Source organism: Phascolarctos cinereus, unplaced genomic scaffold (assembly GCF_003287225.1).
Source record: "Phascolarctos cinereus isolate Bilbo 61053 unplaced genomic scaffold, phaCin_HiC Scaffold_4;HRSCAF=312, whole genome shotgun sequence".
NCBI lineage: Eukaryota > Metazoa > Chordata > Mammalia > Diprotodontia > Phascolarctidae > Phascolarctos > Phascolarctos cinereus.
This window is the reverse complement of record NW_027555847.1, coordinates 128,531,395-128,558,256: the sequence shown is the minus strand read 5'-3', so window position 1 is coordinate 128,558,256 and position 26,862 is coordinate 128,531,395. Positions and strand designations below refer to the sequence as shown.

Sequence of the window (26,862 nt, the reverse complement as noted above, 5' to 3'; positions counted from 1 at the left end):
CATGCTGTGAAAAAATGGCTGAGAAATTGGAGCTAGTCATCACCCTCCACCTCTGTACTGTGCCATCCATGCAAGTCCAGACAGAGTAACAAATGTTTCCACTGAACTCAGAAACCGAGCCAGAGAGCAGAAAACTTATGGAATACTTAGTCTTTATGCAGTACCTTTCTTCTGGTCCCTCAAAGCATTTCCACTCCTTAATTACTCTTTCAACACCTTCGTTGGATAGGTCAGATTAACACCCCCACCCCATCCCACTTCATTACAGGAAAAAATCCAGTCTCGGAGAAGTTGAGTAATTTGTCCAAGGTCACAAAATGACCTAGAAGCAGAACAGATTAGAAATTGACAAATTCTAACCCTGGCCCCGAGATCAAGATCACTTGACCCGGGTTCTGCTCCTCCTCCTCCTATCTTTATTACCGCCACGGTGGAGTAGGAAGCTCTTGGCAGTTGAGTCCATTTCTCTTTCGGCATTACTATTCCCTTCTCCCTTGCACAACCGGGATGCTATCCTCCTCCTCCTCCTCCTCCTCCTGGGAGCGGCGAGCTCACTCCTCACATTCACGCCCAGCGAGTCTATTCTTCTTGTCCCCTCCCCAAAGGAGAAAGAAAAGACCTCTCGCTGCCCGTCCGCTCCTCACCCACCCGCCTCAACCTTCTCCAACTTTTCCACCATCAGTCTCTTTGCTCTGCCCCAGCCAACCAAACTTGGGGGACTGCGTCCAGCCCCACGCCGAAGGTCCACCGGGCCACGAGCCCCACCCGGCCCTGCCCCGTCCGCTCCGGACGGGCTCAGCCAACTGGAGCTGGGGCCGGGGCCGCAGACTCTCCTCGGCCCAAAGCACACCCCGCCAACGCGGCCCCGGAGCAGAGCAGAGGTGGGGGTCCTCCTAGATCCTGTCCCGTCCCCCGCCCCCCCAAGGGCCGAGTCGGGCCTGGCGGGGTCCGGGCCCTGGGCCGGCCGGCCCCCAGCTCACCTGGCGGAGCTCCTCGCGGCACACGGCGCAGTAGCGCTGCTCGCAGAGGACTCGCATCTTGGTGGAGCAGCGGAAGCACACCGGGTGGTCGCACTTCCCCAACGCCGTGGCCTCCAGGTCCCCACAGCACAGAACGCAGCTCCCACCGCCCCGCTCCGGAGGGGCGGCCACCGCCGCCGCCCGAAGCCGCCCAGGCCTCCCCGGCGCCGCGCTGCCCGCCGAGGCCGCCATGGTCCCGGAACGGGCGCGTCGGGCGGCGCGGCGCGGCCTCCGTCCCTGTTCCGCTCTGTCCCGTCCCGTCCCACCCCGCCCGGCCTGGTCCCTCCTTCTCCGCGTCGACGTCACCGCCCTCCTAGCAACCACGCCGCCCGGCGGAACTGAGCACTGCCCCTTCCGGCTGCCAACGAGGCGCCGACTAGAGCGGCTCCGACGCCACAAAATGCCCTGGGTCAGTCTCCGCCCCTCCCTCGAGCTGCCTGAGGCCCCGCTTCTCGCACGTGTCCCCGCCCCGCCCAGGGGACTGTGGGGCTTGGGCAGCTGGTTTGCGTGACCTCAGCCTCTGTGACCCCAGCCCGAATGACCTCAGGCCCCATGCCCCCAGATCCCACGTCCTCCGTCCCCAACAATCCCAGCCTCCACAGTCCCAAACCCCGTATCCTTAGTCCTCACTTCCCCAGTGTCCCACAATCCCAATGCCCATGTCACCAATTTCCCATTGTCCTAGTCTAACTAGCCCTAGTCCCTGCGTCCCTATAATCCCCTACAGCCCTAGTCTGCTCAGCCCACTAGGTCCCCAGACACTAGTCCCTATGTCACCAGTTCCTCACAGTCCAATCCCAGGTCCTGTATCTCTAGTCCCATCGCAGAGTCACAACCCCCCACAATTCGGGCCCCAAATCCCGAATCCCCCACGTCTCTAATCTTTCCATTTTTCATATTCCCGGTCTCCTCAAACCCCAGTTCCCATGTTCCAGTCACTGTTATTCCAGCCTCTACAATTCGAGTTCTTATGCCCCAAATTCTTGAAGACCACAATCTCTCACAATTCCAATTCCCCATAGTCTTAGATCCTGTGACCCTCCTCGAGTCAACAGGCATTTATTAAGAATTTACAATGTATCAACACTGTTACTGAGTAGTAGTACAAACCCAAGCAGAAAGGAATACAATTCCAAGCAAAATCCTTGCCCTAAAGGAATTTACATCCTAACGGGGCGGGGGGGAAGATACACAAAAGAAAGCTGGAGAGGGGTGGGGGAGGGAGTGAGATGAAGCTACCCTTCGGTAACATTGTAGAGAAAGTCGGTGCCAAGAGTCAGGAGTGAAGCCTGATGTGGAATGAAGATGTGGGTAACCTAAGTATCTTCCTTAAAATACAGGTGCTAGGAGGAGCCAGCCAATCAGAGGGATGGGCCACAGGGTACCTCCAGTGTGTCAAGTCCAGGGCTGAGGTGAGCTTTCAAGATGGAGAAATTTCTGGGGCCAATTGTAGGGTTGTGGTTTGTCCTTCCTTCTCAAAAGAGGACCATGACATCAGGGAGATGATGAAGTGACTTGCAATTGACTTTGATTTGAATGAAGGAGGCTGTGCAAAATCACCAGCCTCACTTTCTCCTCCAGAGCCATCTGGATCCAGTGGCCAATATAGATCAGGACGACTGGAGATGGCCCAGGATGCAGTGGGAGACCTTGGCCCTGAAGTAGGGGGGTCAAGGAAAAGAGTCAGGGGTAAAACCTTAAGAGTAATAAAGACTACCCTATCAGAAAGAGAGGCCTCATTTCCAGTTCCCCACAATCCTGTTTGGCTCCAAACTGGCTACTTAAATTTAAAATTTAAATTCTCAAGGGTCCCAAATTCATGCAGCTTAGGCAAATGTTAATGAAGATTTCTGAGTGATAGAATGAAGGAAATGTCCTGAGAACAAAAGTGTGGCAGCTGGTGTTGGCTGTTCCAGAATTCTTAGGGCAGTGACCAAGATAATCTTGGACCATCCAGGGAACAGTGGAAGGGACCATCCCTGGGGGAGGAGGAAAGAGGAGAAGAAGGGAAGGGACCTGGCTTTTGGGAGCCCTTGGGCAGGCAGGGCCAGGATGGCCACCTTTCCTTTTTGGGCACTGTCATTACTTTTTGGCTCTGCTGTCTTGAGACTCCACAGCTTCCTCCACTCTCAATCACTATCTTTCAAGGGTGAATGACCCAGATTGGTTCTTTCTAATAGGATATGTTAGTCTCTTCCAGAGATGGAATGGAAATCCATCCCATCCCCCACTTCCTGTCTCCTAGCTGGTACTGAGGAATTGTCCAGCTACACTTTGACTTCTCAAATTAGCAGGAGACAAAAATCTGAAGCCAGAGTCTCCTTCCAAGCGCAGGGACAAATCTCTGGACTAGTTTCTGCAAGAAAAAGATACAGATTTCCTTCATGTATTCTGAAAGCTCCAAGAAAAATCACCGTCTTGGGTCTAAGGCCAGAGTTCCTCAGCTGAATCGGAGTCTCTTTGAAAGGGAGCTGAATTGGGTACTCCTGAGACTTCAGATTTGGCAAATTCAAATAACTAGGCCTGGGAAGTCTGGAAGAAGGATTGTAATTGAGTCTCGGGAAATTGGGATCAAAGCAGCATTTAGAAGGAGAGACCCCTCAGAGTACTTTGGGGGAAGGAACGGAGTCAGGGACAAGGGTTTTTAAAGGGACATTTTTTTTTCCATCAGGGAGATTTTCAGAGAGATAAATCTTATCTTCCAGCGCTCAGAGCCTGGGACTAGCCCGAATTGAGAAGTCAGCCTGATTTATCTGGGATCCCTCAGTTTCCCCTTTTTTCATCTTCCTTCCTCATACACATGCCAGGGGGGACCTGATTGAATAGTTCACCCTGGGTGTATGTGGGGTAGGATAAGAATGTGCTTCCTTGTTTCCAAATCTGGATGGGCTTGAATGACCTTATTCATTCTACCATGGGGTCTCCCTAAGGAATTCAATTTAACAAAGATTTAAGTGCCTACTAGATGCAGCCACAGGGCACAGTGGATAGAGCAACAGGCCTCAGGACAGGGAGACATGAGTTCAAATCCAGCCTCAGGCACTTACTGGGTGACCCTGGGCAAGTCACTTAACCTGATTTGCCTCAATTTCTTCATTTGTAAAATGAGTTGGAGAAGGAACTGGCAAACCACTTCCAATATCTTTGCTAAGAAAACCCCAAATAAGGTCCTGAAGATTCAGACACAGCTGACTAAACAAAAACTAAAACAACTATATGCTTGGGTCCCTTATTCTCCCCCCTTCACCTTTCCAGTCTTCTTACATTTTACACTACACTCCCATCCACCCCATATACTCCAGTGACATTGGTCTTTGGGCTGTTTCTTGCACAAGACTCTACCATCCAACATTTTCATTGGCTGTTCCCCATGCCTGGAATGTTTGCCCTTCTTATTTCTGTCTCCTGAGTTTCCTGACTTTCTTCAAGTCCTTGCTAAAATCCTACCTTCTACAGGAATCCTTTTCCTTTCCCTCTTAATTCTAGGGCTTTCCCTGTGTTGATTATTTCCCATTTATCCTGTATGTAGTTGTTTGCACGTCGTATCCCCCATCAGACTGGAAGCACCTAAGAGCAAGGACTGTCTTCCACCTTTCTTTGCATCCCCATCACTTAGCACACAGTACCAGGCACCTAGTAAGTACTTAATAAATGCTTGTTGACTGACTTAATAAATGTTTATTGGTGGCCTAGGTGTTAGGAACTTTTCCCAAGTTGGTCCTCCTAAGGATTATGACTGAATTTAGAACTTTTCTTCTAAAAATAAACTCCCTAAAGCTGAAGAGAAGGAAACCACTAGGACTTTAGGGGTCATTATATTACTCCTAAGCTTAAAATAAGCTAATTATTAATGGAGTCAGTCATAGAGAGAAGCTCATAATCTAATGAAGGAAATAGCATGAAAATAAATATACATGAAGAAGCTATAAATAGGGTAAATAGGAGATAACTAACATAGGGCTCTGTATTACTGAGTCCTATATTGATATTAAGTTTAATTCTAGGAATCTGGAATCATTAGATTGCTACTGTTCAGCAGAAATGTTCATATAGCATTTCTTTTGCATTTAAACTGACTTTCACTGATTGCCTCACCAAAAAAAAAATTGGGGAAGGGGAATCTGAAAAGACTTCCTATAGAAGACAGGATTTTTGCTAGAACTTGAAGGAAGCCAGGGAAGCCATGAGACAGAGATAAGGAGAACCATGCCAATGAAAGTTCTGGAAGATGGAGTGTGTTGTACAAAGAACAGCCTGGCCAGTGTCACTCGATCACAGAATATGTGGCAGAGTTTACAGTGTAAGAAGACTAGTAAGATGGGAGGAGACACGTTATGAAGGATTTTAAATTCCAGACAGAGGGTGTTATATTTGATCTTGGAGACAAAAAGGAGTCTTTGGAGTTTCCTGAGTAGGACAGGTGACATCATCAGATCTGTGCTTAAGGAAGACCACTTTGATCTCTGAGTGGAGGCTGGCCTGGAGTAGGGAGAGACTTAAAGACAGGCAAAGACATCAGCAGACTACTTCAATAGTAAGGTAATGAGGGCCTGCACCAAGGTGGTAGCAGTTTTACAGGAGAGAGGGATGTATTAGATAGATGTTATGAAGGTAAAATCAACAGGTGCTGGCAACAGATTGGAAAGAGGGAGTAAGAGACAGTGAGGAGTAGGGAAAGACACCTGATTTTGCAAGCCTGGAGGACTGGGAAGATGGTGATGTCCCTGGTAATAATGGGGAAGTTAGGAAGTGGAAAGAATTTGAAGAGAAAGATAATGTGTTCAACCTTGGTCATTTTGAGTTTAAGATGTCTACAGAACATCCAGTTTGAGATTGGCAATTGGAGATTTCAGACTAAAGGTCACCAGAGAGGTTAGGGCTGAATAAGTAGATCTGAGAGTCATCTGAAGAGAGATGATAATTGAATCAATGGGAGCTGATGAGATCACTAAGTGAAGTAATATAAAGGAAGAAGAGAAGAGGAGAATGATGATCTACAGGGGTTCAGAATCACTGAGGTAGAGAAGATATGATTGGAAAATTTTAGCTAAATGCTCAATGTTCATAGGGTTGTTACCTCAGGGTAAAATCTTTCAGAACCTTGGGCAGTTCAGGTAAGAGAACCAGTACTTGGAATAGAAGAAATGGTTACTTCCCTTTTAAGAAAGGAGACCAGGCTAGAAACTTAATAGAATTGTGCTTCTCCCCCCACCACAAGGGCAGGAGACTTGTATGATAGAATGGTGCTTCTTATCCCATAGAAGGATGAAGAAAATACAACAGAGACTGTGATGGAATGACTAGCTAGAATGGTCCTCTCTCTCTGCCTATCAGAGCAGCAGGGGACTAGAGTGGCTTTTCTCTTCAGAGGGAGGCTGGAAGCTGAAGGAAACATGAAGCCATGTGGATTGATGCCCTCTCCTGTCCCCATAGCAGCCAGATACTGGTACAATGAAATGGCTTTTTAAAAAATATATATATTTATTTATTTGTTTTTAGTTTTCAACATTCACTTCTATAAGATTTTGAGTTCTAAATTTTCTCCTCCTCCCTCCATGACAGTGTGCAATCTGATATCTGATATAGGCTATATATGTGCAATCATATTAAACATATTTCCACATTAGTCATGTTGTAAAGAAGAATTAGAACCAGAGGGAAAAACCATAAGAAAGAAGAAACAAAAGAAGAGAGAGAGAGAGAGAGAAAAAAAATAGTGTGCTTTGATCTGCATTTAGACTCCATAGTTCTTTCTCTGGATGTGGATATAGCATTTTCTTTTTTTATTTTTTATTTTAATTTTAATTTTTTTTTTTTGGATATAGCATTTTCCATCATGACTTTTGGAATTGTCTTAGATCCTTGCATTGCTGAGAAGAGCTAAGTCTATCAAAGTTGTTCATTGTGCTATGTTGCTCTTACTGTGTACAATGTTGTCCTGTTTCTGCTCACTTCACTCAACATCCGTGCATGTAAGTCTTTCCAGGTTTTTCTGAAGTCCACCTGCTCATCATAGCTTATGGAACAATAGTGTTCCATTATATTCATATACCACAACTTGTTTAGTCATTCTCCAGTTGATGAGCATTCCTTCAATTTCCAATTCTTGGCCACCTTTAACAAAAAAGGCTGCTATAAATATTTTTGTACATCTGGGTCCTTTTCCCATTTTTATGATCTCTTTGGGATGCAGACCTAGAAGTGGTATTGCTGGATCAAAAGCTATGCAGTTTGATTGACCTTTGGGCATAGTTACAAAATTATTCTCCAGAATTATTGGATCAGTTCACAACTCCAACAATGCATTAGTGTCCCAATTTTCCCACATTCTCCAACATCTATCATTTTCCTTTTCTGTCATATTAGCCAATCTGATAAGTGTGAAGTGGTACCTCAGAGTTGTTTTAATTTGGATTTCTCTAATCAATAGTGATTTAGAGCATTTTTTCATATGACTATAGATAGCTTTAATTTCTTCATCTGAAGTTTGCCTGTTTATATATCCTTTGACCATTTATCAATTGAACCCCCTCATTTTTTATACATCAGGAAACTGTATCCTAGGAAGAAGTGACTTCCCCAAAGCCACATTGTAAGTGCCAGAAGTGGGATTTGAACCCATAGCCTCTGACTCCAGGACCTTTGACTCTCTCTTTTGACTACATCATCTGTAAGGGCCTTTCTAGCTCTATAATGCTATAATGCTGTGATGGACAGAGGTAATTGGGCCCCTGCCTTCTCATGGTGCTCTTCCTTCCAAAGAATCTCACTTTCTTTTGAAGAACTTTCTGAATTTTTTAATTCTCCAGACTTGATTAAATGCAGTTATATCCAGTCTCTGCCACTCAAACTATATATGACCTCCCCTTATTTAACTTCAGTTCAGCCATACTACCATCCTGGCCATTCCTCCCCATACAACCTTCCATGCCTGTTTCCCTTTGTACAAACTGTCCCCTGAGCTTGGAATGCACTCTCTCCTCACCTCCACTTCTCAGAATGCCTAATTCAGCTCAAATACCACTTCCTTTCCTGAGAACCCAGGTGCTAGTGTCTCCTACCCCCCTAAAATTACCTTGCAATAATTTTTCATATGTTATACATATACTGTGCTAACTACTTGTATAACCTTGGCAAGTCACTTAACTTCTCTGGGCTTCAGTTTTCTCATCTGTAAACTGAGGTCAATTAGTCAACAAGAATTTTTTAAGGGCTGTTATATGCCAGGCACTGTGTTAATTGCTAGGGATACAAAGGAAGGCAAAAAACTGTCCTTGCTCTCAAGGAGCTCACAGTCTAATAGAGAAGACAACACATAAACAACTATGTACAAATGAGGACACACTGGAGATAATTTCAGAGGGAAGATACTCTTCTTTCTCTCCATCCTTCCTTCCCTCCATCTCTCCCTACCTTCTTTTAAAAAAAAAATTTGATTTTAATTTTTAGCTTTTATTTAGTGTTTTATTTTTCTCCAGTTACATGTAAAAACAATTTTTAAGGGGGCAGCTAGGTGGCACAGTGGCCCTGGATTCAGAAGACCCTGAGTTCAAATCCGACCTCAGACACATAACACTTACTAGCAGTGTGACCTTGGGCAAGTCACTTAACCCCCACTGCCCAACCAAAAAAAAACCAATGATTTTTAACATTTGTTTTTAAAACTTTGAACTCCAATTTTTCTCCTTTCCTCCCTCCCCACCCCACCTCGATATAGGTTACATGTGTGTAGTCATGCAAAACATATCCATAATAGTCATATTGTGAAAGAAAACATAGACAAAAAAACTAAAAGATAAACAAAGTTAAAAAATATGCTTCAATCTATATTCAGACACCATCAGTTGTTTCTCTGGGAATGGGTAGCATTTTTCATCATAAGTCCTTCAGAGTTATTCTGAATCATTGTATTGCTGAGAAGATAGCTAAGTCATTCACAGCTGATCATCTTACAATATTGCTGTTACATTGTACATAATATGTTTCACTTTGTATCAGCCCATGCAAGTCTTTCCAGGTTTTTCTGAGAGCATCCTGCTCATCATTTCTTATAGTACAACATTATTCCACCATAATCACATACCACAATTTGTTCAGCTGAATGGCTCTTTTTTTCTGGGGGAGGCTGGAGACCAGGCGGGAAATCCGTGTTATACTAGTACACAGGGAGTTATATTAGTAAGAGAGATGACATACACAAGGATAATGGCAACCAGAAGACAAATGTATAATTGCAAGATGTCCTGGTAAACTGCTATGAGAGGTGGGGGAGTATTCACGTGCCTTGAAAGACAGGAAAGATTTCAAATTCCTTATTTTTAAAATGAGAGGGCTGAGCTAGATGATTGCTACAATCCCTTCTCTTCCCTGCTCCCTCTCCCCCCACTCTAAATCTAATGATACTGGACCTCTACTCGGAGGTAAGGGCATGAGGAAAGACTTCATGGAGAAGTGGCACCAGAGATGGACCTTGATGGGACAGAGGAATTTCAACAGACTGAAATGAGGAGTGGGAGAGTCTCTTCCAAACATGGGTCCCTGCCATGGGAGATACTATATATTTTTTATTTAATTTAATTTAATTTATTAATTTATTTTGATTTATCAATAATCACTTCCATAAGCTTTTGAGTTTTAAAATTTATTCACATTCATGGTTATGATTACTATGTGTCTTTCCATCCTATTTCCCCTGTTTATGCTTTTCTTTCTCCTTTCTTCCTTTCCCTTTCATTAGTGTTTTCCTTTTGACCACCACCTCCCTTAGTCCAGCCTCCCTTCTGTTAGCCCTCTCCCTTTTCTTCCCTTGTACCTTACTACTTCTTCCCTCCCTTCTATCTCTCCTCCCTTTTCTTTCCCCTTTTCCCTCCTACTGCCTATAAGGCAAATTAGATTTTTATACCTGATTATGTTACTCCCTCCTTGAGTCAAATCTGATGAGAGTAAGGTTCAAACAATGTTAATCTCTCTCCTTTCTCTCTACTGTAATAGATTTTTGTGCCTTTTCCTGTAATGTAATTTATCCTTGTCTGCCTCCTCCTTTCCCTTTCTCCATGGGAGATACTATAAACAAAGATATAGAGGCAGGATGAAATTAAGGGATGATGAGAAGTTCAATTTGGCTGGAATATAGAGCAACTAAAAAGGTATGACATTTTGGAATGATAGGTTGGAGCCAGGTTATAGAAGGCTTTGAAAGCCAGGTAAAACAGTCTGGTCAGAATAGGCCCTTTCTTCTAGATGAGTGGGAAGACATAGATAAAATCAACTAGAGTGACTGATTGTGGCCTTAGGTATAGCTCCTGGACATCAAAGGAATTCTACATTTTCTATGTGCATTCTTATCTAGCCTAGTAAAGATTGGTGTATTCAGAGTTTCCTAGAATCAGCTTGTTCTAGACTGATACATTTGTGAAGGCCTCTAGTTCTCTTTGTTCAACTGGATATAACAGGGCTAGCCCAGGCTACTGTAGGACACTTGGAATCAGTATTCATAGATGAAGTTGGGAGGAAAACAGAAAAAAGAATGGAAAAGATCTGTCAACATTTCTATAACAAACTATTGTCTTCATCAATGACAACGGACCCACCACATTTGAACTCTAAAATCTAAGCCCGGGGCTTATGGTGCATATAGAAAATGATATTAAAGAAATCAAAGACAGCAAGAACAGATGGGCCAGACCAAACACACACAGGGGAAATGAGACAAGACTCTAACAAGGCCCTCCACAAACTATCATTAACACACCCTTCCCCTTATGTTATACCACACCCTGTTAGGTAGTCGAACCTGGGCAGAACTTGGTCCTGCGACCAGAATGTGTGGTGCTTCATATCCAAGGATCAAAACAAAGTTTGAGAAATTAATTGCACATCACCTTGAACCCTTTTTAAGTGTATGTATACTACCCATTTGGAACAATATCAATAAAGATGTGGAGCCTTGAAATACCAAAGTACTAACATGCTGATTGGATTAAGAAGTTTATTAGACAATAGGAAGTCACTGAAGTGGTTTTGTTTTGTTTTGTTTTGCTTTTTGAGCAGGATGGTTTCATGGTCAGACCTTGTCATTAGGAAGACGGTTTTGGCAATTGTGTGTGAAGAATGGCTAGAAGAAGGTAAAGACTGGAGGCGAGGGAACTAATTAGAAAACTATTATAATAGCCTAGGAGAGAGGTGAGAAGGTACTGGATTTGATGGAGCTAGTAAGAGTAGGAAAGAGGGTATCGATGAGAGACGTGTTTGGGAGGCAAAAATTATAGGATTTGGCAACTGATTGTGAGGAATGAGGAAAAGGGAGAAGTCAAGAATGACTCAGAGGTTTCAAGCTTGGGTAAAGGAAAAGATGCCTAGGCCAACAGAAATAGGAAAGTTGGGAGGGGCCACAGGTCTTTGGAAGATTATAAATTTGGTTTTAAACAGAGTATGAAGTACCTGATGGAGATATCCAGCAGACAAATGTAAATTTGAGAATGGAGCCCAGGGTAGAGGTCAGAACTGAAGACATGGATTTAGGAATCATATGCATAGATTGGTCTTCCATCTTGCCATTTGGACCAGAGCTCATGCCTTAGGAATTTAATCCTTTTAGTTCCAGAATTCCTACCTGTCCCTTCCCTTCCTCCAGATCTGATGGGTGAATGCCTTACATGGCTCACTAAATCAGACTGGCCCTAGCCATACTTCACTTTACTCCCTAGCAGTCTTTTTTTTTTTTGAACCAGGTAACTTATTGCTACATATTCATCCCCTCACCCCCATTCCCTTTCAGTTCAAATCAGTACTACCATTGCTACTGGAAAGGATTTGTCAGTTTACTCATTATCCCTCCACTCCTTAACCGTGCAACTTCTCATGACAAATCCTCTCTAGCCACTGCTCTCTATATGTATAGTCTCCCTCTGTTAGAATATAAGCTCTTTGAAGACAAGGACTCCTTGCTTTTGTATTTATATCCATAAAACTTAGCATAGTGCTTAGCACATAGTAAGCACTTAATAAATGTTTTTCATTCATTCATTTGACAATTAAATTAAAGGATAAGAATAAATGAAAACATCAAGAGTATGTTTGCAGAAAGAAGAAAACTAAGGACAGGGCCTTGGGAGATACCAGAGAATGAAAGGTCAGTGAGGAAGACCAAGAGAACTCTGGCTCCTGGAAAAGGGATAGGTACCAAGAAATAAATATTTAATGATTCTGTGTGTCTGGCTAAGATTTTAATCCTTTCAGTTACAGAATTCCTACCTTGTCCTTCCCTTCCTCCAGATCTGATAGGACACAGTGTTCAAAACTGGGGAGGCCATGGTTTAGCTGGGAAGACTGAATGCATGAAATATTTTGTAGAGGAGTAACGATATACATATGCTCTTCTTCTAGTCATTTGGTATCTTCCCTTTTTTCAGTTATTCTGAGAATGTCTCCCTCAACACTCTCAAAACAGTGTGGTGTCCAGTGCAGATTTCTCCTGTACGCACTTGGTCTATCTAGCTATTCTTATCTTGGTTTTCTTTAATGTCATGTCTAATAGGGTTGGGATCTGGACCCCAGAAAGGAAAAATCCTGGAGTTTCCCACATGGTCAAATCTCTGGCGTTCACCTGAGGCTATAATCCCACCAACTAGCCTTTCATTGTGGCTACACCCAATCTCCTAATTCTCTTTTTACCTATAATTTAGCCTAGCCCTCCATTGTCTTACCTCCCTATGGCCCCCAACCATTTCCCACCCTTAATCCTAGTTAGGCTCCATTCTCCCTTGGCCATGTGGTCCAGGTCCCAGGAGTTCTGTTCACCCCAACTTAGTGGCCACTCCCATCCAGATCCTCCTTAGACCCCTCCTCTAGTCACCCCAAACTACTTGGCCACTCCTAGATCCCTCACACAGTCTTTCTGTATATAAGGTCTATCTTGTCTGCATTAAGGGGCTCAGATTCTTAAAATCTAGCCATGTCTCAGATTCTTACAATCTAGCCAATGGCTCACTAACATTCAGACTCCTTAAGGTCTGACCAATATGATGGATGTTCTAATAAACCTTGTTTTTGGTTGAAAGAAGGCTTGTGTCATATTCTTTCGGGCAGGATCCACATGTGATTTTGGGGTCCCAGCACCCCTAAACCCCTAAACCTCAACAATGTCCACTTGCTTATGGAGACACTGAGGACTAAGATGTTAGAATCCAAGGTTGTGGCTCCACTGTCATCAATGAAGGAAACAGTTTGATATAAAATGGTGATGTATCTTTTACATTTTTTTTTTGCTATTGTCTTCCTGGTTTCATCCTTAAGTGCTCTTGAAATGATCTGGCTTAATTGAGTCTTAATCGAGCTTTCTAAAAACTTATATTTCTCATTACTGCCTCTCATGGTTGTCATGTTCCTTTTCCACTGGGTTTCCCCATGATAGTCATGGATTCAAAATAGTCATGTTTTTCTACTTCACAAAGAAATCAAGTATTCATTGGCTGCCTGATTTGATTTCTAGCTTCTATACTTCCTCATTTTGGCAATTGCATCATATCAGCTAAATATCTGTTATGAAATGGTGATAGTCTCTGTATCTCTTCCTTTATTCCTTCATGAGCAAAAATAGCCTATTTGAAAGCACCAGGTTGAAGATGCTTTAATTGTATGCCATATTGTCTTCTGATCTTTATCTTCTCTTCTAATTTGGTTCTAATTTTCGTCTTTGCTCCAACAAGTCAATGGTTTTATTATGCGTACATCTGATTGAGAAAATCGTGTATCAGTAATTTGACATTTCCTTTCTGTTTCCTACCAGAATTTTTTTCATTTTCACTCCTTTCTCAAGGAGTTCAGTACTTGGCCCATAGTCTTCCTCTCCACCCCATCTCCTGCCCTTATGCTAAGAGTGTGTCTACCTAGCAATCCTACTTGTTCCACTGCTACCCTCACAAGCTGGGTTCCCCAGAGGATGGCTTCTCCAGCTTCAAGATACTCTGTCAGTCTATATTTCTAAAGCTATAACTTACAAGCCCCCACCAATGTACTTATCTTTAATAGTCAGGCAAAGGACACTATTAACTCAAAGCAAAGACATATATTGAAATGTCAGAGCAAGAAAAATAGCAATGAAACATTTCCCATATAAACCTTGCACACATTCTTCCACAAATACATCTAGCAAGAATTGAAATGAGCATAAGTCTCAAGCAGAGGTTCATGAGTAGAGAATCACATATGTAGGGAACAGGTGTGGCCAAAAAATTGAGGCCATTTTCTGAGAGTTCCCATCTCTCCTCTACTTCGATGGGCAGTAGGTTGAGCCTGGACTACCAGTACCTCTCTTTAGCTCATCCGTTGCTAATAAGGCTTGGGACAAAGATTCTTAGCAGCAGCACCTTCTTGAGGAAGACTTCCTGCCTTCAGTGAAGGGAGCAAGGGCTAAGAGTTTGAACTTTGTGCCCCAGCAACAGGAAACTCCATGCTTCCCCTTAGGTCCACTAGTAACTGACCAGAGCTCAGTGACAGGGAATTCCTCTCCTATCATGTCTCTTAGATCCATGAGATGCCGACCAAGATTAGGAATAAGATGCTTGGGTCCAATGCCTGTGCCTCAGTGGAATGGAGTTATTTTCCTATCATGGTCAAGATGAAACTTGTACCCCTACCAATACAACCTCGCAATTATCAAACCAGCAAATGACAGAAAGGAAAAATGACAAATTTTGGAGAGCTATGGGAAAATAGTCATATTAATGAATGATTGGTAGACCTCTGAATTGGTCTTGCCATTCTTTTTTTTTTTGTGAGGCAATTGGGGTTAAGTGACTTGCCCAGAGTCACACAGCTAGGAAGTATTATGTGTCTGAGGCCAGATTTGAACTCAGGTCCTCTTGACTCCTGGGCCAGTGCTCTATCCACTGCGCCACCTCGCTGCACCTTGGTCTTGCCATTCTTGAAAGCATTTTGGAACTACTGTGTACCTCCAAAGTCACCAAACTATGCATACACTTTGACCCAGCAGTACCTATATTAATGTATCTTAAAGGTCTTTTTAAAAGGGGGAAAAGACTATATGCACAAAAATATTTATATCAGCACTATTTTCTGCAGCAAACAACTGGAAACAAGTTGAATGTCTAATAATTGGGGAACAGTTGACTGGTCTTTGAGTGTAATAGAATATTAATGTTCTATAAGAAATGACAAAAGGGATTGATTCACAGAAACCTGGGAGAACTTGTCTGAACTGATGAAAAGTGAAGTGAGCAGAACCAAGACAACAATTTATACAATGATTACAATATAATAAAAGAAAACAACCATGAAAGATGTAAGAACTATGATTAAGGCAATGAACAACCAGTTAAGACTCCAGAAGACTGATGGATACAACTATGAGAAAGAAAAATAGTCATTGCCCTCAAGGAGCTTAGGGGTGGAAGGAAGGCACCTAGGATTTAGAGGCATGATGGAGTCTAGTCCAAAGGAATGCAAGTGAGTGGAAAATGAAGAAATGGCTGTCCTTGGAGCCTTCTTTAAATGGAAATGCTTTGGGAAGAGTTCTTTGGGCTGTCTGCTAGCCCTCCAATTGAAGGGCTAGAGGGTCCTAAGGGTCTTAATGAAGTGTGAGTGCTAAAGCTGATGAAATCTTGAAGGATGATGAATTTCCTGATAGCAAGATTTCCTGGGGCCATGGTATAGCTCAGTCCAAGGAGTGCCAGCTGGCAGGAACCCAAAGTGTAGAATGACATACATTATCAAATACTGCCAAGGTATTGATTTGTTTTGCTTGTTATAAGGGTGGGCTTTCTGTTTCTATTTTTTGGGGAAAGAATTATTGGAGGGAGTTGGGTTAGTGACAGTCATGGCAAAAAACATATAGAGAAATGCAAAATGAAATTAATGAAATATTTTTAAAAATACATAGAAGAGAACAAACAAAAGGAAATCCAGAATGGAATACAGGCAGTATTGGAGGCAGTACTGAGTTAAATTAAATGTATACTTAAAAAAAAAAGCTAGATATAATACAATTTCAAAGTGTTGTATAAAATCTCCTTTTTCTATTCTTTTTATAAGGAAATGTTCCTGTTTGTGAAATTCGTGACAAGAGAAGAAATTTAAACATTAAATATCAATTTCATTTTGTGTGGTATTCATGCTTGCTCATGTCTATCACCTTCTAACTCTCTTGAAATATTCCTAATAAATAGGTTTTAAAACTTCTACGTAATCTACAAGCCTTTGACCTATTTTCCCTCTTGACCCTGAAACATATTTTCCAATATGTTTGTTTTGACTATTTCCCCTGTGCATCAATGTTATAAAATATTAAAGTATATGTTAATTTAATTTGACAGGGTTTTATCATCTTCATAGAATTTCTCTACTCTTCAGCCTCTGTAAAGGATGCTGCATGGGATGCAGTTGTATTTATATTGGTCTTTTTGCTTATATTCGTCATGAGCAATGGAAAGTGAGATGACCAAATGTCTGATGAAATGATATTTGCTGTTCAATTCAATAACTATTTATTTTTAAATTAAATTATTTATTTTTAGTTTTCAACATTCACTTTTATAAGATTTTGAGTTCTTTTTTATTTTTAAATTTTATTTATTTGTTTTTAGTTTTCAACATTTACTTCTTTAAGTTTTTGAGTTTTAAATTTTCTCCCCCCCCCACTTGCTCCCTTCTTCCCATGACAACATGCAATCTGATATAGGCTATACATGTAAAATCATATTAAACATATTTCTACATTAGTCATATTGTAAAGAAGAAACGAAAGGAAAAACCACAAGAAAGAAGAAACAAACAAAAAAAGAAAATACTGTGCTTTGATCTGCATTCAGACTCCTTAGTTCTTTCTCTAGATGTGGATATAGCATTTTCCATCATGACTTTTGGAATTGTCTTGGATCTTTGTATTTCTGAGAAGAGTTAAGTCTATCAAAGTTGGTCATTGCACTATGTTGCTGTTACTGTGTACAATGTTCTCCTGGTTCTGCTCACTTCACTCAGCATCCGTGCATGTAAGTCTTTCCAGGTTTTTCTGAAGTCCACCTGCTCATCATATCTTATGGAACAATAGTGTTCTATTACATTCATATACCATAACTTGTTCAAGCTATTCCCCAATTGATGGGCATCCCCTCAATTTCCAATTCTTGGCTACCTTTAACAAAAAGAGCTGCTATAAATATTTTTGTACATCTGGGTCCTTTTCCCATTTTTATGATCTCTTTGGAATACAGACCTAGAAATGGTATTGCTGGGTTAAAGGGCATGCATATTTTTATAGCCCTTTGGGCATAGTTCCAAATTACTCTCCAGAATGATTGGATCAGTTCACAACTCTACCAACAATGCATTAGTGTTCCAATTTCCCCACATCTTCTCCAACATTTATCATTTTCCTATTTTGTCATATTAGCCAATCTGATAAGTGTGAAGTGGTACCTCAGAGTTGTTTTAATTTGCATTTCTCTAATCAATAGTGATTTAGAGCATTTTTTCATATGACTATAGATAGCTTTAATTTCTTCATCTGAAGTTTGCCTATTTATATATCCTTTGACCATTTATCAGTTGGGGAATGATCTGTGTTCTTATAAATTTGACTCAGTTCTCTATGTATATTTTAGAAATGAGGCCTTTGTCAGAGACACTGACTATAAAAATTGTTTCCCAGCTTTCTCCTTCCCTTCTAATCTTGGTTGCATTGGCTTTGTTTGTACAAAACCTTTTTAATTTAATATAATAAAAATTATCTGTTTTGCATTTCATAATGTTCTCTATCACTTGTTTGGTCATAAATTCTTCCATTCTCCATAGATCTGACAGGTAAATTAGTCCTTGCTCTCCTAGTTTGCTTATAGTCTCACTCTTTACATCTAAGCCATGTACCCATTTTGACCTTGGTATATGGCATAAGATGTTGGTCTATGCCTACTTTCTGCCATACTATTTTCCAGTTTTCCCAACATTTTTTGTTAAATAATAAGTTCATATCCCAAAAGCTGGATTCGTTAGGTTTATCAAACAGGTTACTATAGTCATTGACTACTGTGCCTTGTGTACCTAACCTATTCCACTGATCCACTATTTTTCTTAGCCGGTACCAAGTAGTTTTAATGATTGCTGCTTTATAATACAGTTTTTCATCTGGTATAGCTAGTCCACCTTCCCTTGCATTTCTTTTCCTTATTTCTACTGATATGCCAGACCTTTTGTTCTTCCAGATGGATTTTGTTATTATTTTTTCTAGCTCTATTAAATAATTTTTTGGTAGTTTGGTATGGCACTAAATAAGTTAATTTAGGTAGAATTGTCATTTTTAATTATATTAGCTCAGCCTACCCATGAACAGCTGATATTTTTCCAATTATTTATTTATTGTGAGGCAATGGGATGAGGAGACTTTCCCAGGGTCACCCAGCTAGTAAATGTCAAGTGTCTGAGGTCACATTTGAACTGAGGTCTTCCTGAATCCAGGGCTGAGGTCTTCCTGAATCCAGGGCTGGTGCTGTATCCATTGCACAATCTAGCTTCCCCTATTTTTCCAATTATTTAGATCCGAATTTATTTGTGTGAAAAGTGCTTTGTAATTTTGTCCATATAGTTCCTGGGTTTGTCTTGGCAAGTAAACTACCAAACATTTTATTTTGTCTACAGTTACTTTAAATGGAATTTCTCTTTCTATCTCTTGCTGCTGGGCTTTGTTAGTAATATATAGAAATGCCAATGATTTATATGGGTTTATTTTATATTATACAACTTTGCTAAAGTTGTTAATTACTTCAAGTAGTTTTTTAGTTGATTCTTCAAGATTCTGTAAGTATACCATCTTATCATTTGCAAAGAGTGACAGCTTTGTTTCTTCATTGCCTAGTCTAATTCCTTTTTCTTCTCTTATTGCTAAAGTTAACACTTCTATTACAATATTGAATAACATTGGTGAAAATGGACATCCTTGTTTCACCCCTGATCTTATTGGAAATGCTTCTAGCTTATCATTCCTATGTTCTCTAGTGTTTTTAATAGGAATGGGTGCTGTATTTTGTCAAAAGCTTTTTCTGCATCTATTGAGAGATAATCATATGATTTCTGTTAATTTTGCTATTGCTATGGTCAATTATGCTGATAGATTTCCTAATATTGAATCAGCCCTGCATTCCTGGTATAAATCCCACCTGGTTATAGTATATTATCCTTGTGATAGGCTGCTGTAGTCTTTTTGCTAATATTTTATTTAAAATTTTTGCATCTATATTCATTAGCAAAATTGGTCTATAAATTTTCTTTGTTTTGGCTCTTTCTGCTTTGGTTATCAGCACCATATTTGTATCATAGAAAGAATTTGATAGGACTCCTTCTTTGCCTATTTTTCCAAATAGTTTATATAGTATTGGAATTAATTGTTCTTTAAATATTTAGTAGAATTCACTTATGAATCCATCTTGCCCTGGAGATTTTTTCCTTAGGGAGTTCATTGATGGCTTGTTCCAATTTCTTTTTCTGAAATGGGGTTATTTAAATATTTTATTTCCTCTTCTGTTAATCTGGGCAGTTTATATTTTTGTAAGTATTCATCTATTTCACTAAGATTGTCAGATTTATTGGCACATACAGTTGAGCAAAATAGCTGCTAATTATTGTTTTAATTTCCTCTTCATTGATGGTGAATTCACCTTTTTCATTTTTGATACTGGTAATTTGGTTTTCTTCTTTCTTTTTTTAATTAGCTAAAGGTATATCTATTTTATTGTTTGTTTTTTTTCCCATAAAACCAGGTCTTAGTTTTATTTATTAGCTCAATAGCTTTCTTAATTTTAATTTTATTATTCTCTTTTTTTTATTTTCAGAGTTTCTAATTTAGTATTTAATTGGGGATTTTTAATTTATTTGTTTTCTAGGTTTTTTTAGTTGCTTGATCAATTCATTGGTCTCCTCTTTCTCTATTTTATTCATATAAACATGAATTTTCCCCCCTCTCCCCTCCCCCCAAAATGGCATGCAATCTGATACAGGCTATACTTGTACAATCATTCAATAACTATTTAAAAGTACCTACCCTGTGTAAGGCATTGTGCTAGGCTTTGGAGATACAGCAAGGGGTCTGTGATTGAGCCCCATTTGTAAAATGCTGTGGGTAGAATATGTCCCAATTGTTAGATAGAGATGTGCCCCTAGGGGTAGCCTAGTTCTTCAGGTAAGCAGCTAATGCTGTAGCTACGGGTATTCAGAAAATTGCCTTACCTACAGCAAGCACCTTCCTTCTCTTCTCCACCTTTGCCCTAGTCTCTAGTCTCAGTCTAGGTTATAAATGCAAAATCATACACATACACATTACATATATGTATATATACATATGTATTTATTTATCACAAATTTATATTAGGAAAATCTCCAAATATAGCTCAGGTCTCTTTTGCCATTAAGATTTTTATTTCTTTTACCAATACACATGACCCACAAGGAAAACAAACACAATAACTTTACTATGTAGCATCTGTGGTACCCTGCCTCTGATACATATGGTACGTCTGACACATAAGGTTCCCTGAGCAAGTCCCATGTTCAAGGTGCTATATGGGTCTATATTCACTCAAAAAGATAGCTCACAAGCCCCTGTCAATGTGTTTACTTTTTCTCTTGTCAGCCACATGACATAACTAGTTCAAAGCAAAGGCATTTAATAAAGTAGCATAATAAGACTTGCAATAGAACGTTCTCTCCTTAAATTCAAGGCATATTACCACAAGTATACAGCATTATAGAAAGTGAGAATACAGTTATCCCTCCCACATCAAGGAGGTTAAGGGAGCAGCATCCCTGTAATTGGAAAATCTATATAAAATTTTTGGCCCTCCCTTTGTACCAGAGAAGAAGTCTGAATTTTTTCTTTTTTCTTTTATGGGGTGTTTATAGTATGTTATTGTAAAATTTGAGTTAAGTATTTGGTCATAGGCTCTGTGTCATCTGCTGGCCTTTATGTGTTGTCTGAGGCTTCTGTAAAACTCCCTCAAAATTCCCATTTAATTTCTTATGCCAACCTGCCATATATTGAAACATCAATGGGGAAAGTCTAGATGTAGAAGGGATAATTACATAGAATTCACACATGAGGGACCAAGGTGAAAGAGAAACTCACACTTTTATTTTTTTCTTTCCTTTTTTAATTAATTTATCTTGCTTTATCAACAATCACTTCCATAAGCTTTTCAGTTTTAAATTTTTCTCCCCCTCCCTCCCCACCTCCCTCCCCAAGACGGTGAGCAATCTGATATAGACTATACATATACATTCTTATTAAACATATTTTCACATTAATGATGTTGTAAGGAAGAATTAGAACCAATAGGAGGAGCCACCAGAAAGAGGAAACAAAACACAACAGAAGGAAAAAAACAGTAAATAGTATGCTTCAATCTGCATTCACACTCCATAGTTCTTTCTTTGGATGTGGATAGCATTTTTCCTCATGAGGCCTTTGGAGATGTCTTAGATCCTTGCATTGCCAAGAAGGGCTAAGTCTATCAATATTAGTCATTGCACAATGTGGCTATTACTGTGTAGAACGTTCTCCTGGTTCTGCTCACTTCAATCAGGATTAGACCACACAAGTCTTTCCAGGTTTTTCTGAAGTCTGTCTGCTCATCATTTCTTATAGCACAATAGCATTCCATTACATTCATATACCACAACTTGTTCAGCCATTCCCCAGTTGTTGGGCATCCTCTCAATTTCCAATTCTTTGCCACCACAAAAAGAGCTGTTATGAATATTTTTGTGCATGTGGGTCCTTTTCCCATTTGTATGATCTCCTTGGGATATAGCCCTGGAAGTGTTATTGCTGGGTCAAAGGGTATGCACATTTTTATAGTCCTTTGGGTATAGTTCTAAATTGCACTCCAAAATGGTTGGATCAGTTCATAACTCTACCAACAATGCATTAGTGTTCCAATTTTCCCACATCTTCTCCAACATTTATCATTTTCCTGTTTTGTCATGTTGGCCAATCTGATAGGTGTGATGTGGTACAAGGGAAACTTGTACTAACAATACTGTAGGACCCCTAAAGTCTTCTGGTGATATCAACATACATTACTTTGCTGAACTCATTTGGCTTCTTCCTCACTGGACATAGCATCTCTGTTAGACCTCTCTTCATTGGACCACATTGCTCTAGTAGAGCCTGCCGGTCACATAGTCTCCACTGGCACTATAATCTTTTCTGGACCAGATCAGCCATCTCAGCTTTAATCCACTAGGGTATAGAGCCCCAAACCTCTCCCTGACAAGAGCAGGCTGATAGATCTTTAGTCAGAGTCACCAAACCCAGCTAAAAAAAGCCAGATTAAGATCAAGCCTTTCCTTTTTTGTGATTTCTGTCCAGGCCTGAGATCACAACCCTCAGTTACAGATGTTTAGCAAAGGGTTCAGACAATCTGACACACTCCCAAGATCCTCTCTGGCTTAGGTGCATATAAATTCAAACTAGAAGGAAAAGTAGGCTCAGTGGGCAAGGTCAGTATTCTCTACCTTTCTAGGCAGGGATCTTATCTTTATTATGCATATCTGTGATTAGCAAAGCTTGAATGCTTTGATTTGCATTTTAGCCATCAAAAAATTCAGTCTCCCTGCAATTGCATGAAATAAAAAGATGTAAAATAAACTACTGAGATGCCTCAAAAGTAGCTAAACATTTTCTCAGAAATTAAAAGGAATTAAAACTTCACATTTTTACTTATCTCAAGAGATTGGATGTTCCCAGACGCTGTTGACCTTTTTGTCTTTCCCCCTCTCCTCCACTACCAATATCATAGTCACAGAATCATAGAATATTCTGTCTCACTAAACTTAAGTAAGAAAGAAAATTTGAACAACTTTTTTGAGAACATTAAAAAAATAGAAAAGGCCCCACTCAACTACAGTGGATGTTGATGGACTAGCAAATTCAGTAATGGACCACTGGAATGCTAATAATCAGCCCAAGGGGAGGTAGGGGTGCTATCTGTAATTACTTCGTGATGGCCCTTTCCTCTGCCTCCTCACCTGCTCCAAGCCATCATCCTTAATCATAGACTCTCAAAAAGGTTTCTGTGTCCCAAAGGCAGCAGGAAAGGGTGAGGAGAGAGGCCCACTGTCAGTGAAGAGTGGTGGTGGGTTGGCACTTGATGCTAATGGATTTTCTCTGAGTTCACTCTGGGCTTGGCTGTAGGCGATCCACAACTTCCCTGGGGTCCTTGAAAATGGGAGGAGGCAGGTTAATGGGGCTCCCCTCTTGTTTTTAATACTCTCCTAGAGCTGCCATACATACCCTAGGACATACCCTCTAGTCTTATCCCGACCTCAGAACTTTTGTGTCTTCAACAATTTTTTATTCCTTCTCTCCTGTCTCAGAGACTGGATAACTCCTCCACTTCTATTCCTGTCTCCTTTGGGACCTTGTTTTACCAATGATCATTCCCCACTCTTTTCCGCAACTTTCATTTTACCACCTTAGAATAGGACGTCAGAGTTGAAAGGGAGCTTAGAAATCATTTGGCCAATGCCTTCATTTTCTTTTCTTTCTTTCTTTCTTTTTTTTTTTTTAGCTTTTTTAGGTGAGGCAATCTGGGTTAAGAGACTTTCGCAAGGTCACACAGCTAGCAAGTGTCAAGTGTCTGAGGTCATATTTGAACTCAGGTCCTCCTGACTCCAAGGCCAGAGCTCTATGTACTGCGCCACCTAGATGCCTCCAAATGCCTTCATTTTCTAAGTGGGAGAACTGAGGCTCAGAGAAAGAAAGCAATTTGCCCCAAGTCACACAGTGGACCAGGGGAAAACCAAAACCAGGACCTAGGTTCCCCGATTCCCAGATCAGTATTCCTTGTCTTTGGCATCATTTCATCTTCAGGCTTCTCCAACTCATGGTGCCCAGCATAAGATGTTTGCTTGTTGGTTGATAGGTAGAATTATATAACTTCATAACTAGAAGGAAGCTCAATGGTCCAAACTCTTACCTGACACATTTCTAGCAGGGGGGACAGTGCCAGAAAGGGAGATTAGTTCTTTAGGAGATTAATTTGCTTGGAACTAAAGATTCCAGAGGGGAGATACCATTGAAAAGGCAGGTTGGGAGTCAAATTGTGGAGGCCTTTGGGTGCCAACCTGAGTCTGAACCTTACTCTATAGGCAATAGGGAGCCAATGAAGGCTTGTTTTTAGCAAATGAATGATGTGCTCAGACTTTTTGTATCAGGAAGATTACTCTGGAAGTTGTGTAATGATGATTGGAGAAGGGATGAAACTAGTTGTAGCAAAGCCAATTAGAAGAAGATAGGCAAGGGTGTGATGGCTCCTGGGCTTACTCTTGTAGTCTCTACTACCGAGGAAGTAGGTGGATTGTTTGAGCTCAGGAGTTCTGAGCTGCAGTAGGCTAAACTGATTGGGTGTTGACACTAAGGCTAGCACCAATATAGTGATCCCTTGCATAAAGAGGAGTGTACTGGGCCAGGTCAGAAATAGAGCTTGTCAAAACTCTTGTGCTGGTTAATGGCATCAGTGGGATCTTCCTCACAGGAGGAGGAAGAAAAAGAGGGAGGAGGAGGAGAGAAGAGGAAGAAGTAGTAGTAGTAGAAGAAGAAGAAGAAAGAAGAGGAGGAAGAGGAAGTAGTGGTAGTAGTAGTAGAAGTAGAAGAAGAAGAAGAGGAGGAAGAGGAAGTAATAGTAGTAGTAGTAGTAGTAGTAGTAGTAGTAGTAGTAGTAGTAGTAGAAGTAGAAGAAGAAGATAAGAAGAAAAAGAAGAAACAATGAGGGTCTTTACTAGGAAGGAGGTGCAAAGAAGGGGGCAGTTGCAAGATCTATTGCAGATGTAAAAAGGAAAGAATAAATGTGTGTACGTACAGGGCCAGCATGTGGTCGGCATATTTCTGTGAATCTCTACATCTCTCTTCGTCTGGATAGCTGCCTGTGCTTTGTGTATGTAAGTATCTGCTTGTGTAATAGCTTGAGGCTGATATCTGTATACAGCTTCTGCTCCCCTCCATGTGACAAATACAACACTTGGGATTTTGTTTTAAAGCAGTTTGACATGCTGAATTGTTTTATCTTCCCTAAGCCTGACTGGGGTGTATGTGTGTGTGTTGAGGGGGTGGGGTGAGCTGAGGAAGAGCTCATTCTTCAGCTGGGACTCCACTGTAGCAAAGAAAGGTTGCCCAAGGAATTCAAGGACAAAATTCTCTTCTATTCCCCACACACTGCCCCCCTACTCCTCCCACCCCCACCGTTGCCTATAGAATCTCATGGTTGAGGAGCAGTAGGCAGGGACTAATTTATCCCTGGGACTTCTGGCTCAGAAACAGTATTAGAGTCATTCAATAGCACACTTCCTTCCCCTTCTTTGCCTCATTTTTACCTAGCCTTAATCATTGAATGGGCATAGCCTCGACAAACTGAGACCTGAGAAAGACCTTAGCTTAAAAAGGCCAAGGTCTCCCACTGCATCTGGGGCCATTTTCAGTCCTCCTGATGTCATGCATGGTTCCCTTTGAGAAGGAAGGACAAACAATAACAACTCTTTCCCTGAGGCAGGTGACAGATTTCTGTGTCAGGCAGGGACTAGGTACAAGAGGGGGTGTTTGGTGACACATTCTGAGATATTAGGGTCTAGGGAGGAAGCATTTTGCAAGTTGTGTGCCCCAGAGCAGCCATGTGCCCTGAAGCTCCTGGCCTCCATTCCCATCTGAATGATGTTGATGCTGTCATTGGATGTCAATCAGGTGCCAGATCCTATGGTTTCTTAAAAGAGCCAACTGGGCCAGAATTCAGCAGACGAGTCTGGGACTGAACTGGAGTGAGGAGGGGCATCTTCCCTGTGAACCCTTCCCATGGGAGAGGAGATAGCTGTGGCCTGAACCATGGACTTTCTATTCAGGTACACTGCAAGTTGTGTTCTTGAATTTATGGTAGATGTGTCTTAGTCAACAACATCCTGCCAGGAAGAGGGATGTGTCCTGGAGAGGCATCGTGGTCCAAGGGAACAGTGACTAAGCTTGAGGGAAACTGACTTAACTTGGAAGGAACATGTCTAGACCTGAGTGAAGTGAACAGCCCTGAGAAATGACTTAGTCTGGTACCTCAACACCTCTGTCCTGAGGAGCCTATAGAGGATTCAGAGGGAATTCCTAAATCCAGAACTAAGGGTAGGTTTAGTATCTTCTTATTTCACAAATGAGAAAATCAAGACCCAGAGAAAGGTAGAAGCCTACATAAAATTACACAGTACAGATTACATAGTACATATTTTACATAGTATATATTATTATGTAGTTACATTATATTAAGTAACAATTACATTATTACATATAGAATTATATGTAATATATAGTCTATATTATTACAGTATGGTATAGTGTGTATGTGTGTGTGTGTATATATATATGTATATATACACATATATAAAATGGGTTGTAAGGACATCCTATCTCCCTAACCAATGTTTGATTTAAATTAACAGCCCAGGTCTTTGACTATCTGAAAGTCAGAACACAAGCACAGCTTGTGAACTGCAACTGTCTGGAGCAGAATCAAAGAGGTACATGGGACTACAACTAAAGACTTGGGGGTCAGGAGAAGAAGGGAGATGAGGGCCAGGTTCCAGTGCCTCAGGGAAATCCAGTCTCACCTAGTTTAAGGACTAGGAGGGGAGAGGAAGGGGAGAACTGAGTCCTATAAGATTAAGAAATCAACATTAGGAAGAAGGAGAGGGCTAAAGGAGGAGAAGGAAGAAGAAGAAGAAGAAGAAGAAGAAGAAGAAGAAGAAGAAGAAGAAGAAGAAGAAGAAGAAGAAGAAGAAGAAGAAGAAGAAAGAAGAAGAAGAAAGA

At 41.0% G+C, this 26,862-nt stretch overlaps 1 protein-coding gene and 1 long non-coding RNA gene across 4 annotated transcripts in view; one reads left to right on the top strand and one right to left on the bottom strand.

Annotated features, from left to right (window-relative positions):
- Window positions 1–1,251, bottom strand: part of ZNF598 (zinc finger protein 598, E3 ubiquitin ligase) — a 30,790-nt gene extending 29,539 nt beyond the window's left edge. For 2 of the 3 annotated variants that reach the window (XM_021006740.2, XM_021006741.2), the window contains exon 1: window positions 981–1,249. In XM_021006740.2, coding sequence (XP_020862399.1) covers window positions 981–1,211 — 231 coding nt within the window. In that variant the 5' untranslated portion in view covers window positions 1,212–1,249. Of the gene's footprint in view, window positions 1–980 lie in introns of all 3 variants that reach the window. The other variant, XR_002328266.2, reaches the window with a different exon arrangement.
- Window positions 1,252–1,310: 59 nt separating this feature from the next.
- Window positions 1,311–26,862, top strand: LOC144456810 (uncharacterized). The gene is made up of 4 exons (XR_013485913.1): window positions 1,311–1,428; window positions 2,360–2,431; window positions 25,759–25,913; window positions 26,496–26,862. It is a non-coding gene; the product is annotated as an uncharacterized LOC144456810 (long non-coding RNA).